Below are 15489 nucleotides of genomic sequence, written 5' to 3'. Positions count from 1 at the left end.
AACTTCAACTTATCAGCTATTAAGGCTGATTTATGCTTCTGCATTGAACCTACGGCGTAGGCTCTGCGTAGTAGTACACAGCCAAAATGCTAACTATAAGTTTAATAAATAAACAAAATCAATGCAAGCAATGTAATTTCTGGATTCAAAAGTATTTATTAAATTATGGTAGCATCAAAAATGAGCTCAAAGTATGTGAGCATGTTGAAATTTAGGTACATATTACTTATTAAACATGTTGACTACATTGCAGGCAGAAAAGAATTGAGGAAATGACTGTATGCTTGGTCTTTAGTCGCTTAAATAACAATTAATAAATATTTTGGCATATTTTTTACGTTCTGTGCTGAAAAAGGAATCATCAAATTAATAACTTCTCGCCTGAATAACACAAAATGGGTGTCGTTTTAAAGACTTTATAATGCATAAAGGCAATATAACCAAAAATGTGATATGATGCACAGATATTTAAGTAAACTTGGATAAAATGTGCCGCAACCTCAGATATCCTTGTTATCATCCAGGGGGCGTTCTCTGGTTAAAGTGGACCAGGCACAGTTGTTGTGGTCTGCATCGACGTGCAGTTACATTTAAAAAAAAATATATTTTGGTCTTTTCTCCCCAGTTTGAAATGCCCAATTCCCACTACTGTCCTCGTGGTGGCGTGGTTACTCACCTCAATCCGGGTGGCGGAGGACAAGTCTTAGTTGCCTCCTCTTCTGAGACAGTCAATCTGCACATCTTATCACGTGGCTCGTTGTGCATGACACCGCGGAGACTCCGTATGTGGAGGCTCATGCTACTCTCCGCGATCCACGCACAACTTACCACGCGCCCCATTGAGAGTGTGAACCACTAATCACGACCACAAGGAGGTTACCCCATGTGACTCTACCCTCCCTAGCAACCGGGCCAATTTGGTTGCTTAGGAGACCTCGCTGGAGTCACTCAGCACACCCTGGATTCGAACTCACGACTCCAGGGGAGGTAGTCAGCGTCACTACTCGCTGTGTTACCCAGGCCCCGCAGTTACAATTTTGAAGAGGTGCACGTCAGGCTACGGCGTAACGTAGGTTCCACGCAGAAGCATAAATCGGCCTTTAGTCAAATACTAATATTTTTTTCAGAGTTTAATGAAAGTAAACTAAACTTTAAAAAACAAGCACAGGATAGAGTGACACTCACTGTACCTGCTCCATTCTTGTCTTAGGTGAAAGACAGAGCGGCCTGGGCGAGAGGCATCCTGTCTGGCTGCTGCCAGTGCTGCTGCTGCATTCTGGGCCATTGCCATGGTGGAATGAGGTCTGTGATTGGCTGAGGAGCCAGTGGAACTCCTGCTTACAGCCCCATCTCTGTGATTTGCTGATGCGGAGGGTTTAAAATGTGCAGCCAGGGCAAGGATGAGCCTCATGGCAGATTTGAGGTTCCCCTCCACAATGTCTTTGAGGACAGAGAGAAAAAGCATATGTTAAATAAGTAGGTCTATCAGCTTAACCATGATTAAGTGGCTGCCTTGTAACTCACCCCTGGCAGAGGTCTGTGGCATTCGGATCCGTTTGGATGACACAAACTGCAGGACCTTCTCCACGTTCTGCTTCTTCTCCAGGTCGTCCCGTGGCACATAATGAATGCCATCGAGCAGCTCACCAGCTTGCCAAATAGATAAGACATCTTCTTAATACAATGGCTTATTCTGCAGCACGTGATATACAGTATAGGGAATATGATGTACAACTTGCATGTGTGCCAGCAATTAGATTCAAGATATCCCTGCACATCAAACAGATATGTGAGGTTAATGTCTTACTATGCAAAACAGTCTTACCCACTATGTCAATGAGGTGTGCTAGGACCACACCATCTCGGAGATCCTGCCGTAGATCGCTCACAGGTTTTATTCCTGGTTTCTTCCTCAGCTGTGCATTAACCCAAGACACATAGGCAGCCAGTTGTTGCTGGAAAGGCAACATTTTCATACTGATGAGTGCAAACTTGGTCTTAAGTCTTTATAACTAGGGATGTGCGAGACTAGTGGAATAAACAGTACTGATGCTGCTGGTCAACAATGGAACTACTTGCTGGTCAATATTTTTCCCCATTAATTTTTACGCATTTATGTTTGGCTTTATATTTTTAGAAAGATGCATTTAAATTACTGTCATGATAATGTTAAATTAAAAAAAATATTAATAATCCAATTATTAAAAAGAGATATCTGGAGCAGATGTATACAAAGTTTCATTTTACCCCAGGCCACGCATGCTTCTACCCTCTCTCACACGCAGCGCGTGCATAAAATTTAACTTTGGTGGTGGCGCAGGAAGTGGAATTCTGAAACATTGGCTTGCAAGTTGCTATGGATGTTTTCACATTTGAGTCTTTAAATCTGTGTGTGTTTGCAAGTTATTTTCCCGTGGAGCAGGATTTTTCATGTGCAGGATAATCGCCTCAGGTGTGTCAGGTCCCGTCTTTCACCGGACCATGCTGACATGTTAATTTCGCTCATCAAAAACTATTTCTCTGAGTTTGTAGCCTAGAAAATTACTATTTTAGGCTAGGTATGCCATTTTCTTTTTTTTTTATCATTATTACCCTGCTGATCAAAAAGGCTATTTTCAATGATATGCTGACTGCTTAACTTGTTAAACCATATTTACTGTGTGCATGCCATGTTTAGAACAATACATTACGATTATTGTGCATTTCTCATAGGCCTATTTTTTTCTATACTAGCTAATTTTTTTAAATGCAAAGCAAGCATGTCACAGATAAATGCCTCATTTCAGCAGAATTTAGTGTTGGATTTGGCTGCTGGAATATAAGTATTTCAAAAGGGTCACATAAACACTCTTTTTTTAGTCTGTTTTCTGAGGGTTTCTTACTAGTTGACTCTAAAATGTACGTTTAAACACCAATTAAATTAGTCGTTCCGCACATCCCTATTTAGAACAGTCCAAATAAAGAAGAATACATAGATTTTTTTGGTCCAATTATGGTATTCACACACACACACACACACACACACACACACACACACACACACACACACACACACACACACACACACACACACACACACACACACACACACAGGGAATCAATCTTGTTGACAGACGCTTCCAGTGTACAGAAGAGGACACATAGATATACAGAACTGTGTAAACGTTTTAGGCAAGAAAAATGTTGTATAGTGAGGATGTTTTCAAAAATAATGCCTTGAAGAGTTTTTATTTACAAATTAACTTCATACAAACATCAATATTTGGTGTGACCTCCTCCTATGCCTTTAAAAAAGCAACAATTCTCCTAGGTACACTTGCACACAGTTTTCCAAGTTTGTTTGCAGTTAGATTGTTCCAAACATCTTGGTGAACTTGCCACAGTTATATGTATTTAGTCTCAGTTGCATCTGTCTCTTCATGTGATTCCAGACTGACTCAATGATGTTGCTATCCAGACTCTGTGTGGGCAATACAACCTTCTTGTTCTACTTCTATTTTATTTGCAAAAGGAATGTTTGGAAATCTAAAATGTATATTTCCTACTGACACACTAAAGGAGAAGATATTAAATAACCGACTTAAGACAAATGTTTCTGTAAATCATCTAACGTGCCTAAGACTTTTGCACAGATGCATACATTATATATGTATACACTCACACATGCACATATTACAGTATATATATATATATATATATACACACACACACACACACACACACACACACACACACACACACACACACACACACACACAGTACTGTGCAAAACTCTTAGGCACATAAGATGTTTTGTCTTAAAATGTCTTAAAACATTTGTCTTAAAATGGTTATTTATATCTGCTACTTTAGTGTGTCAATATGAAATATACATTTTATACTCCCAAACTTTACTTTTGCAAATAGAATAGAATAGAATAGAACAGGGAACCCTGCAACAGATGGCATGGTCCCCACAGACCCCTCACTGAACATCGGGTCAGCCTGGGATTACATGAAGAGACAGAAGCAATTGAGACAGCCTAAATAAATAAAAGAACTGTGGCGAATTCTCCAAGAAGCCTGGAACATCTTACCTGTCAACAACCAAGAAAACCTGCATCCAGGTGTAAGTAGGAGAACTCGTGCTGTTTTGAAGGCAAAAGTGTTCACACCAAATATTGATTTAGCTCTTTTTCTGTTTACTGGACTTTGTATGATGTTAATTGATTAATGAAAAGTATTTATGCCATAATTTTTTAAAGAAATCCTCACTATGAAAGTTTTTCACAAGTGCCTAAAACTTTTGCACATTACTGTATATACACAGTTGAAGTCAGAAGTTTACATACACTTAGGTTTAAGTCATTAAAACTCTTTTTAACCACTCCACAGATTTAATATTAGCAAACTATTGATTACAGACAGATTGTTTCACTTTTAATTGACTATCACAATTCCAGTGGGTCAGACGTTTACATACACTAAGTTAAACTGTGCCTTTAAGCAGCTTGGATAATTCCAGAAATTGGTGTCAAGCCTTTAGGCAATTAGCCAATTAGCTTCTGATAGGCTAACTGACTAATTGGAGTCAATTGGAGGTGTACCTGTGGATGTATTTTAAGGCCTACCTTCAAACTCAGTGCATCTTTGCTTGATATCATGGGAAAATCAAAAGAAATCAGCCAAGACCTCAGAAAAAATAAATAAAAAAATTAAAAAAATGTAGACCTCCACAAGTCTGGTTCATTCTTGGGAGCAATTTCCAAACACCTGAAGGTACCACGTTCATCTGTACAAACAATAGTATGCAAGTATAAACACCATGAGGCCACGCAGCCATCATACCGCTCAGGAAGGAGATGCTTTCTGTCTCCTTGAGATGAACGTAGTTTGGTGCGAAAAGTGCAAATCAGTCCCAGAACAACAGCAAAGGACCTTGTGAAGATGCTGGAGGAAACAGGTAGAAAAGTATCTACAGTTGAAGTCAGAAGTTTACATATACTTGGGTTGAAGTCATTAAAACAAATTTTTTAACCACTCCACCGATTTAATATTAGCAAACTATAGTTTTGGCAAGTCATTTAGGACATCTACTTTGTGCATTACATGAGAAATTGTTCCAACAATTGTTTACGGACGGATTGTTTCACTTTTAATTGATTATATCACAATTCAAATGGATCAGAAGTTTACATACACTAAGTTAACTATGCCTTTAAGCAGCTTTGAAAATTCCAGAAAATGTCAAGCCTTTAGACAATTAACTTCTGATCGGAGGTGTATTGAATTGGAGGTGTACCTTTGGATGTATTTTAAGGACCACCTTTGAACTCTCTTTGTTTGACATCATGGAAAAAATCAAAAGAAATCAGCCAAGACCTCAGAAAAAAAAAATAAAAAAATTGTGGAACTCCACAAGTCTGCTTCATCATTGGGAACAATTTCCAAACACCTGAAGGTACCACGTTTATCTGTACAAACAAGAGTACGCAAGTATAAACTCCATGGGACCACGCAGCCATCATACCGCTCAGGAAGAAGATGCATTCTGTCTCCTAGAAATGAATGTAGTTTGGTGTGAAAAGTGCAAATCAATCCTAGAACAATAGCAAAGGACCTTGTGAAGATGCTGGAGGAAACAGGTAGACAAGTATCTATATCTACAGTAAAACGAGCCCTATATCAACATAAACTGAAAGGCTGCTCAGCAAGGAAGATACCAATGCTCAAACCGCCATTAAAAAGCCAGACTACAGTTTGCAAGTGCACATGGGGACAAACATCTTACTTTTTGGAGAAATTTCCTCTGGTCTGATGAAACCAAAATTGAACATTTTGGCCATAATGACTATCGTTATGTTTAGAGGAAAAAGGGTGAGGCTTGCAAGCCGAAGAAAACCATCCCAGCCGTGAAGCATGCAGGAGGGACAGGGACTTCCCAAAATAGATGGCATCATAAGGAAGGAAAATGATGTGGAAATATTGAAGCAACATCAAGACATCAGCCAGGAAGTTAAAGCTTGGTCACAAATGGGTCTTCCAAATGGACAATGACCCCAAGCATACCTCCAAAGTTGTGGCAAAATGGCTTAAGAACAACAAAGTCAATGTATCGGAGTAGCCATCACAAAGCCCTGACCTCAACCTGATCATTTGTGGGCAGAATTGAAAAATCGTGTGCGCACAAGGAGGCCTACAAACCTGACTCTGTTACACCAGTTCTGTCTGGAGGAATGGGCCAAAATTCCAGCAACTTATTGTGAGAAGCTTGTGGAAGGCTACCCAAAACATTTGACCCAAGTTAAACAATTTAAAGGCAATGATACCAAATACTAACAAAGTGTATGTAAACTTCTGACCCACTGGGAATGTGATGAAAGAAACAAAAGCTGAAATAAATCATTCTCTATACTATTATTCTGACATTTCACATTCTTAAAATAAAGTAGTGATCCTAACTGGCCTAACACAGGTCACAGGAATTTTTCTACAATTAAATGTCAGGAATTGTGAAAATGTTTAAATGTATTTGGCTAAGGTGAATGTAAACTTCTGACTTCAACTGTATATACACTGCAGGCCAAAAGTTTGGAATAATGTACAGATTTTGCTGTTTCAGAAGGAAATTGGTACTATAATTCACCAAAGTGGCATTCAACTGATCACAAAGTATAGTCAGGACATTACTGATGAAGAAAACAGCACCATCACTATTTAAAAAAAAGTCATTTTTAATCAAATCTAGACAGGCCCCATTTCTAGCAGCCATCACTCCAACACCTTATCCTTGAGTAATCATGCTGAATTGCTAATTTGGTACTAGAAATTCACTTGTCATATCAAACATAGCTGAAAGCTATTTGGTTCGTTAAATGAAGCTTAACTTTGTGTTTGTTTTTGAGTTGCCACAGTATGCAGTAGACTGGCATGTCTTAAGGTCAATATTAATATTAACATAAGAGCAAAATCTGTACATTATTCCAAATTTTGGCCACGCGCGCGTGTGTGTGTGTGTGTGTATTTATTAGACCATAGAAAATGATAGACAAAGATGTGTGTAAAGAGGCATTTAGGCAGGGATTCTAGAGCTATGCAGTGTTTATGCAAGGAAACTAGTCTACCTACGCCAGTAAGTCCACAAATGTTAACTTACTAGGTAATTTATGCTCAAATCTAAAGAATTTTTGTCCTGCAAAAATAAAATAAATTAAAATAAAGGATAAGAAGTCATTTAAATTCTGCATTAGTTAGAGTTTAAATATCACTATCTCTGACTGTTATGTAGTCTGAAAGCCAAAAGCACTGATCAGTCACTGTGTAATTATAAGTCATAACTCATCTACTGCAATAAGGCATTATTAGTTTCTCAGACCACTTCTCAACATTAAAACTTCTCCACCTCTCCAGAAAGTCAGTTACCATCATTGCTGACTGTGGAGAGATCACACGGGGTGTGACTGCCGATGCCCACTATGATACCCGCTGTCAAAATAACTTTATTCCTCATCGCTCAAAGTGCACCTGCTCTGACAGGGCAAATCCCTGGCCATTCACCCAGGCTGGTCAGAGTCACCCAGGTTCAACAGCGTGGATTAGACTGACTTGTCCTTTCTCTGCCTCGACACAAAGAGGGAGCTTAACTCCCCCGCTTACACTTCCTCTTTAGCAACATGTAGGAACATACACAGACTGTAGTGAGACAGTGAGGGTTGCCTCAGTTCCACCCTCTGGCAAATGTACTGTGCACTAAAATGTGCTTTTTTTTTTTTTTTTAAATGCAGAGGAATGCTGGGTGGCTGGGGGAAAAATATATCAGGTAGAAATACATTTTCTTTTGAGCTGAAGCATGTAATTTTTTTAAATGTTAAAATACTTCTATCCCAGTTTAATATGCAGAGACAATTATAAGTAAGCCATTTATAGGTTGATTTCCCTGAAAAGTTAAATACTGTGTTTTTATAGCACCAGAGCCATTCTTCTGTTTGAGCATTGCGACCAGCCATATTAGCTCAACCAATGATTTGAGTTTGGGGTGGGACTATCTGTTTGTCCAACAAATTAGGGCTGCACATAATGATTATTTTGACAATTGATTAGTCTTTTGATTATTTCATTGATTGAAATTCATTGATGAAAATTGAATTGAATGTTTTGTATTTTAATGTTGTTTTTTTGTTTTGTTTTTTTAAACAGAAATGATATAGGGCGTAAGGATCTGGTTTGATTTACGGTACTGAATTCACAACTCTATACTCGCACAAAACTTCAAACAAAGCCTGAATCATGAAAAGTTACATTTGAATTTTTTTTATTATTCATATTTGAGTACATATGCAAAACAGTTTGTTTCCTTGTAAAATTTACAAAAAGTTCTGTTCATTAAAATGTAAAATGATCCATCTGGGATGGAGTGGGACTAAAAATCAGTCCAGCAGAAGGCAATGGTGACAGCAGAATAGAAATATTAATAATTTTGCCCAGCTGAAAAATACAGAAATCTGTTAGATTCAACCTGTATACTAGTACATTGTCAATGATTACACACATTTGAAGTATTTTCAATTAATGTTGTAAATTGTTTAAAATAGTACTGTCACTGATTAAATGTTTCTAAACTATAATTTTCACAAAAAATAATAAATACAAATAATGGTAGTGCATGCTTATCCAGTAAAATAATGTTTGCTGTAGTATAAATTTACTGGTGAAATCAGACATTACATTTGGCACTATCAGGACTATCAAATATCAGGGCCCTTAGCATTATTATACATTATATTCAGCATTCTACACAGTTTAATATAGTGCAATCATCTGTAATGAAGTGCAGATTCACTCTTGCGCTGAAAAGTCTCATTCCGGTGCTCACTGTATTACATGCGCTAACATGATGAAGAGCATGTTAACAGCACACTTTGACCTCTGAGACAAGTTTGACATCCTTGAAAGTTGCACAACTGATGACATTGAAACCGAAATCGCGGTATGGCATTGCACGAGTTTAATCAAAATGATTGCGCTCCTTTTCTCGATTATGATCGGTTCTATTGACACAGATGCGTGCGTGCTCGCTTGCTCTGTGAAGTCTAACGGAGACTCTCTAGTGGTAAATACAAACAGTTTTCCAAAATGGAAATACACGCCTGATTGAATTCATAACATGTATACATTATAAAACATAGAAAACAGCAGTAAAATGTAAGTTATGTGCTGGAGAGAAACAACTCTTAACCGCATCAAACAGCACAAACACTCTGTCAATGCACCTGACACAGCAACCGCTCCACATTAATCTGTATGCTTATTAAGATCTTTTAAAGCTTAAATACATAACTCTGTGCTCTCTAGCACCATCTGTGGTTGAAACCACAAATTGCTTGCAATTTAAGAAGAACACTAAAGGTGATTCGCCACTACTCTTCTGGCGGATGAATCTCATGATTTGAGCTTACCTAGACATCGCCTGTGTGTGATCATTACTGAGATATTCAGAGCCGGAGTCATAACGTGCTATTTTCATGTGGATATAATGGTATATGTTTAAACATTTAAAACTGAAATATTACTTGCTTTGATGAAGATAAACAACACTCTTATTCACATATTTTGAATGAATGAATTTTACATTTACTGTATAGTGCTTTTCTGACACTACACTCAAAGTGCTTTTACATAAAGAACAGGGGACTCAATAACCTCAATCACTACCAGGATATTTTAATATAATTTTTTCAAATGTTTTATCTACTATTAATGTTTGTATTATAATACACATATCAATATAATAGGTGAAACTTGTGATATGGGTGATACGAGTTCAATGGAAGACTTAATTATTTTTATATTATATTGTACAGCCTCAGTTGATTATGCAAGTGAACCGTAATAATAAAATAGTATGTCTATGAAAGCACACAATAACACCGTAAACTAAAAACATAAAACAAGGATTAAATAATGAGGATCAAATATTCTTTATAAAACATGAAAATAATATGATTAAAAATTGAATATAAAAGTTGACATTTAATTTCAGAAGTCATAAATATTAGTAACCATGTCACAGTAACTCCCCCCGACACACAAGTATTCTTCGATTCATACAAGCATGACAAGCAATATTAGCTACAACAACCCTACCAGACAACATATCCAAGCATTATAGCAGGTAAACAACTTCACCAAATGGATAACAGGTAAACATTCATCCAGATTGTTGTGATGCTGTCCGGAACAATGTGTGTGTAACTGACTGAACTGTATCTTCGTTCTTCTTTTTAACGGCTACTCGCAAACTAAAACAGTGCATTACCGCTATCTACTGTTTACATGGGAACGAGATAGCCGGCTCTTCTTTCCTATGTTCACGGTCATAAGCCAGCGACTTCATGCTAAATCGAACCCGACAGTTCAAAACACAAATAATTTGTAAGGCTTACTTTAGTGAATCGGGGTAAGGTAAGGACATTGTTTTGAACACTGATTGTTTATGTGCTCAATCAATAATGGCAATTTGTTCATTTTTAATAAAAAAATCGTACATAGTGCAGCTATTGACAACTCGGGTCGTGTTTTTTTTTTTTTTTTCACTTCAACTTGTTACCGTCATTTTTCAAGCAAGTTTCATCCTGCAAACACTTTCTTCACTAGGCTGTAAAGTGACATCACTGACAGAGCTTCTCCGTGCTTGCCACACATATCTAAATAATCAATAATGAAATTAGCTACTATTCAGGACAAACTGTCTCAAACTCTCAACCAATGTCTAAAAAGTGTGGCATAGTTTGTGGTAACACTAAACAATGTAAAGCACACAAACACACACACCCCAAAATGAAGGGAAAAAAATGAGCTCTGCTTTATTTTAATTAGGACCCTTCATGCACCAACTGTGCACAGTAGTGTTTATTGATTTGCCTCAAGGTGGGCTGGCTAACACAATGCCAGCTCTGTCTGAAGCATGTGTCTCACTTCAATCTAACAGTGTCCCAGAATGACAAGTTTCCCAGTGAGAATAGTTAACACAGAGATCATTCAGCACACATGCGCTGTCAGATGCTGACTATGCAGTAAAATCTGAAGGTAGCAATAGTTCTCTGCAGCCAGCTGTATAAATGAGCTGTCTGTTCACATAGCGAGTTAGTGACCATACAGCATATAGATGGATATCTCCATCACTGGAGCCTGCGGCTGTACTGCATTCTCACCTTACTGAAGGTGAACCTGAAATATCTTTAGGGGATGTAGGAATTGAGACAGCTGGGAATCATAAAAAAAACAAAAAAAAAAACATCTATAATAGTTTTAGAACAGCACTTGATTTGTTTAATGGTTATGGCCAGAGGACAGGCAGATGTAGACACACTGAGTGTTAGGAAATGTCACTAGGGAATGCTTGAAGATGATAATGCACAATGTTTTAGAAAAGGCACTTAAAGGAATAGTTCACCAAAAAATTGAACTTCTCTCAAAATGTACTGCCACCCCAGAAGTGTATGACTTTCTTTCTTCTGCAGAACACAAAGATTTTTAGAAGAATATTTCAGCTCTGAAGGTCCATACAATGCAAGTGAATGGTGACAAAAACTTTAAAGCTCCAAAAATCACAAAGGCACCATCAAAGTAATCCATATGACTCCAGTGGTTAAATCCATGTCTCAGAAGCGATCAGTTTGGGGTGAGAAAAGACCAAAATATAACTTTTTTTTTCACTGTAATCTTGCCATTGCAGTCTCTAAGTAAGATCATGATTTCAAGATAAATTCCACTTCTTTTGTGCTTAATGCATGCACAGAGCACTAGATTGTAATGGAGCTTTAAATCATGATCGCCAAGGAGACTGTCAAGATTTATAGTGAAAAAGGAGTTATATTCTCATCTGTTTTAACTCAAAACCAATTGGATCACTCCAGAAGACATGGATTTAATCACTGGAGTCATATGGATTATTTTTATGCTGCCTTTATGTGCTGTTTAGAGCTTCAAAGTTTTGGCCACCATTCACTTGCATTTTATAGAACTATGGCGCTGAAATATTTGTATTCTAAAAATCTTTGTGTTCTGCAGAGGAAAGAAAGTCAGTCATACACATCTAGGATGGCATGAGGGTGAATAAATGAGAACATTTTCATTTTTGGGTTAGCTATTCCTTATTCACCACTTCTAAGTAGTGAGAGGTAATCACTATGGGGTTAAAAGTAAAGGGATAAAAGTAAGTATAGTTTACATTTATTTAAAGTTCTCTTACTATGTTGTTCCAAACATGTATGTCTTTCTTTCTTATGTGGAACATAAAAGTGGATGTTAAGGCAGAATGTCAGGGACTGACAGCCTCAGTCACCATTCACTGACAATGCATCTTTCCATCATACAATGAAAGTGAATGGTGACTGAGGCTGACATTCCGATTAATAATTCCTTTTTTGTTCAACGGAAGAAATTATGCCATACAGACTTGATTTGGAAAAACAAAAAGGTGAGTAAATGGAAAAAATAAAAAATAAAAATAAAAAATACTACTCAGCAGTAGTTCCTGAATATAGTAAAAGTGAAAAATAATTTGGTTTCTTAACAAACAAACCCCTTGTAGGTTAGGACTATTTTGAAATTCTAAATAAAATCTAATGGAACTATATCAACACTTGGTTGCCATTTCTAATTCATATTAGAGAAAGCATAGCAGACAGCTGACTTCAAACTGTACTGCCTAGACTAGTGGCTGACTGTGTATCAAACCAAACTGAGCAGTCCAAATATACTGTCAAGGTAGGCAGCTCACTAGCTTACATATACTGTATATTTCAATTAATGTAATGGTTGGAATGTGTAGCAGCCCATTGCTTTACAGCTACGGGGACTATCCTTTTCCTCTCTATTTGTACGGCTTGTGGATTATAATATTGACTAACCACAGAAGATATCGCCTTCTCTATGGTTGTTATTTCGGATGAACGGACTGTAAACTAAGTAACGTATACAGTAAAATAACGCGAATGAATAAGAGTACATGCAAAAGAACCTGGCAATTGTATTTCTACAGTAACCACTCACAAAAAGCAAAAACAATGCCGACGTACTTACGGGAGTTTCATGCGTAAAAAGCGTGAGAAGTTGTGATAGCTACAGCATTTTAACAGAACAAATGTATTAATAATAATAATAATAATAATAATAATAATAATGAGTCTGCACTGTACAACACGTGTATGACTGACAGATGAGGCTAAAACGGAAACGAACGCACGTGTAAACGCTGACAAATTGAGTGCAGTACCTCATTAGGACCCTCCTGGAGCACGTCAAGGAGATTTCCTTTAGACAGGGATGCGATCATTCTTCTGACTTCTCATCAAGGTTAAAGGAGCGCGAGGGCAGATATTTGAATGTCTTAAGTCAGCCAGATCGTTTTAACCGCATATCGGAGGGGCCGATGTAAACAAAGGAAACTACAGAAAACACCTCAATCAATGCGATTGCCATATGTGCCAGCCCGTTAACTCACTAGACGTGAAACAGGATACGAGGTAGACTCGGATGGGGAGAAGTAATGCGCATGCGCCCGCAGCTGCTGCTCCACGGTCGTTATGGCGACGCTTCATCTCACGTTAGCTGATGCGTTATAATGTAGCTGTGAATGTGTCAACTAGTATTAGCTAAATGTGGTAATAGTGCATGCATATTATAGCTATTATATCTTATTTGGGTAATTTTAATTCCAACTAAATTTTTTACTGTAAAGCAGCACAGTAGATGTGCTCAAGCCTGGATATCACAGTTATCCCTCCTTTTGAAAAGCCAACCGACACTGAAATCTGAAATTGTGTCATGCAGTTCATTCAGTTTGGCTACATTGTGTAAAGCCCCATTAGACCACATCCTTCCTGCCTGCCTCGTTTCCTGATTCTGCCTCTATGCTTCACAATCTCTTTTTATGAATTTTTACTAGAAAACATATATGTATACATACATACACTACCAGTCAAAAGTGTTGAAACACTTGACTGAAATGTTTCTCATGATCTTAAAAATCTTTTGATCTGAAGGCGTATGCTTAAATGTTTGAAATTAGTTTTGTAGACAAAAATATAATTGTGCCACCATATTAATTTATTTCATTATAAAACTAAAATTTAATAAAATTTGATGACTTGGACCAAATAATAAAGAAAAGCAGCCAATAAGTGCCCAACATAGATGGGAACTCCTTCAATACTGTTTAAAAAGCATCACAGGGTGATACCTCAAGAAGTTGGTTGAGAAAATGTCAAGAGTACATGTCTGCAAATTCTAGGCAAAGGGTGACTACTTTGAAGTTGCTAAAATGATTTATTTTGGATTTTGTTTAGTCACAACATAATTCCCATAGTTCCATTTATGTTATTCTATAGTTTTGATGACTTTACTATTATTCTAAAATGTGTAAAAAAAAAGGTAAAAATTTTTTTTTAAAAAAATAATAAAGAATAAGTGTTTCAAAACTGGTTGTGTGTGTGTGTGTGTGTGTGTGTATGTGTATATATATATATATATATATATATATATATATATATATATATATATATATATATATCTTTTTAAATCATAAGGAATATTCATACATAATAGTTCTTATCAGCTGGCATGCTTATTTCTGCAATGTCTGTAACCTCAAACCATGAGTCTGATAGATAAAACGTATTGCAACCTTTTAGTCAAGTTCAATGGAAGTATATTAATGACAAATGTCTTTGAAACAAAAAAGCATGCAGAACTGCTCTAACTGAAGAGAAAACACATAGTATTAACAGTGCTTGCATTTTGGGGGGATGCAATTTCATATGGTTATATTTTAGGCTGGGAAAATTTCAACGTAAAAAATTTCGCACAAAATTTCATAATAAATATTAACTTTCCAAAGGTCAGTTCCAAAATGTTATTTAAAAAATAAATAAATAAATAATTTCACCTTAATTATTCGATAGATGTTCTTCGGCCCATTTTATTCCGCTTTGCAAATTCGCCTCTAAAATCACCACCTAGCGGTAGAGCCTAGTAGCAGCAAGTGAAGATTGTGCATCAGCACACTGCTTTTTCTGCAGCTGGATACTATTGGGCAATGCCAGGACGTACTACGTTAAATTTCCATCTGAATTTGAACCACTGAAATTTTAGAGGCGAATTTGCAAAGCGAAATATAATAGACCAAATATTACATTTAGAATAATAAAGATAAATGCATAAATATATACACACACACACACACACACACACACACACAAAATCATTTTACAGCTTAAATATACAACCATATGAAATTGCATCCCCCCAAAAATTGCATTCACTGTTAATGCAATGCATTTATTTTTTCATTAATGCAATTCAGCATACTTTTTTTGTTCCAAAAACATTTGACATTAATATAATTACACATAAAAAATGTAAGATGAATCACAAGCGCATTAATGATAAAGACAAATAATGAATTCCTCCTGTGCAGTTTATTTTAAGTGTCCACTTAAACTCTATAAG

The 15489-nt window shown here is 36.8% G+C and overlaps 1 protein-coding gene across 1 annotated transcript in view; it reads right to left on the bottom strand.

The window, feature by feature from the left end:
• LOC127431099 (dixin-A-like) overlaps window positions 1–13525 on the bottom strand; it is a 51477-nt gene extending 37952 nt beyond the window's left edge. Inside the window, exons 1-4 of the mRNA XM_051681355.1 lie at window positions 13256–13525; window positions 1826–1955; window positions 1525–1650; window positions 1191–1440 (exon numbers count right to left, since the gene is read on the bottom strand). Of these exons, the coding sequence (XP_051537315.1) occupies window positions 1191–1440; window positions 1525–1650; window positions 1826–1955; window positions 13256–13315 (566 nt within the window). The 5' untranslated portion in view covers window positions 13316–13525. The remainder of the gene's footprint in view (window positions 1–1190; window positions 1441–1524; window positions 1651–1825; window positions 1956–13255) is intronic.
• Window positions 13526–15489: the final 1964 nt, after the last annotated feature.

This window comes from Myxocyprinus asiaticus, chromosome 40, assembly GCF_019703515.2.
Source record: "Myxocyprinus asiaticus isolate MX2 ecotype Aquarium Trade chromosome 40, UBuf_Myxa_2, whole genome shotgun sequence".
NCBI lineage: Eukaryota > Metazoa > Chordata > Actinopteri > Cypriniformes > Catostomidae > Myxocyprinus > Myxocyprinus asiaticus.
This window is presented reverse-complemented; position numbering and strand designations above follow the sequence as displayed.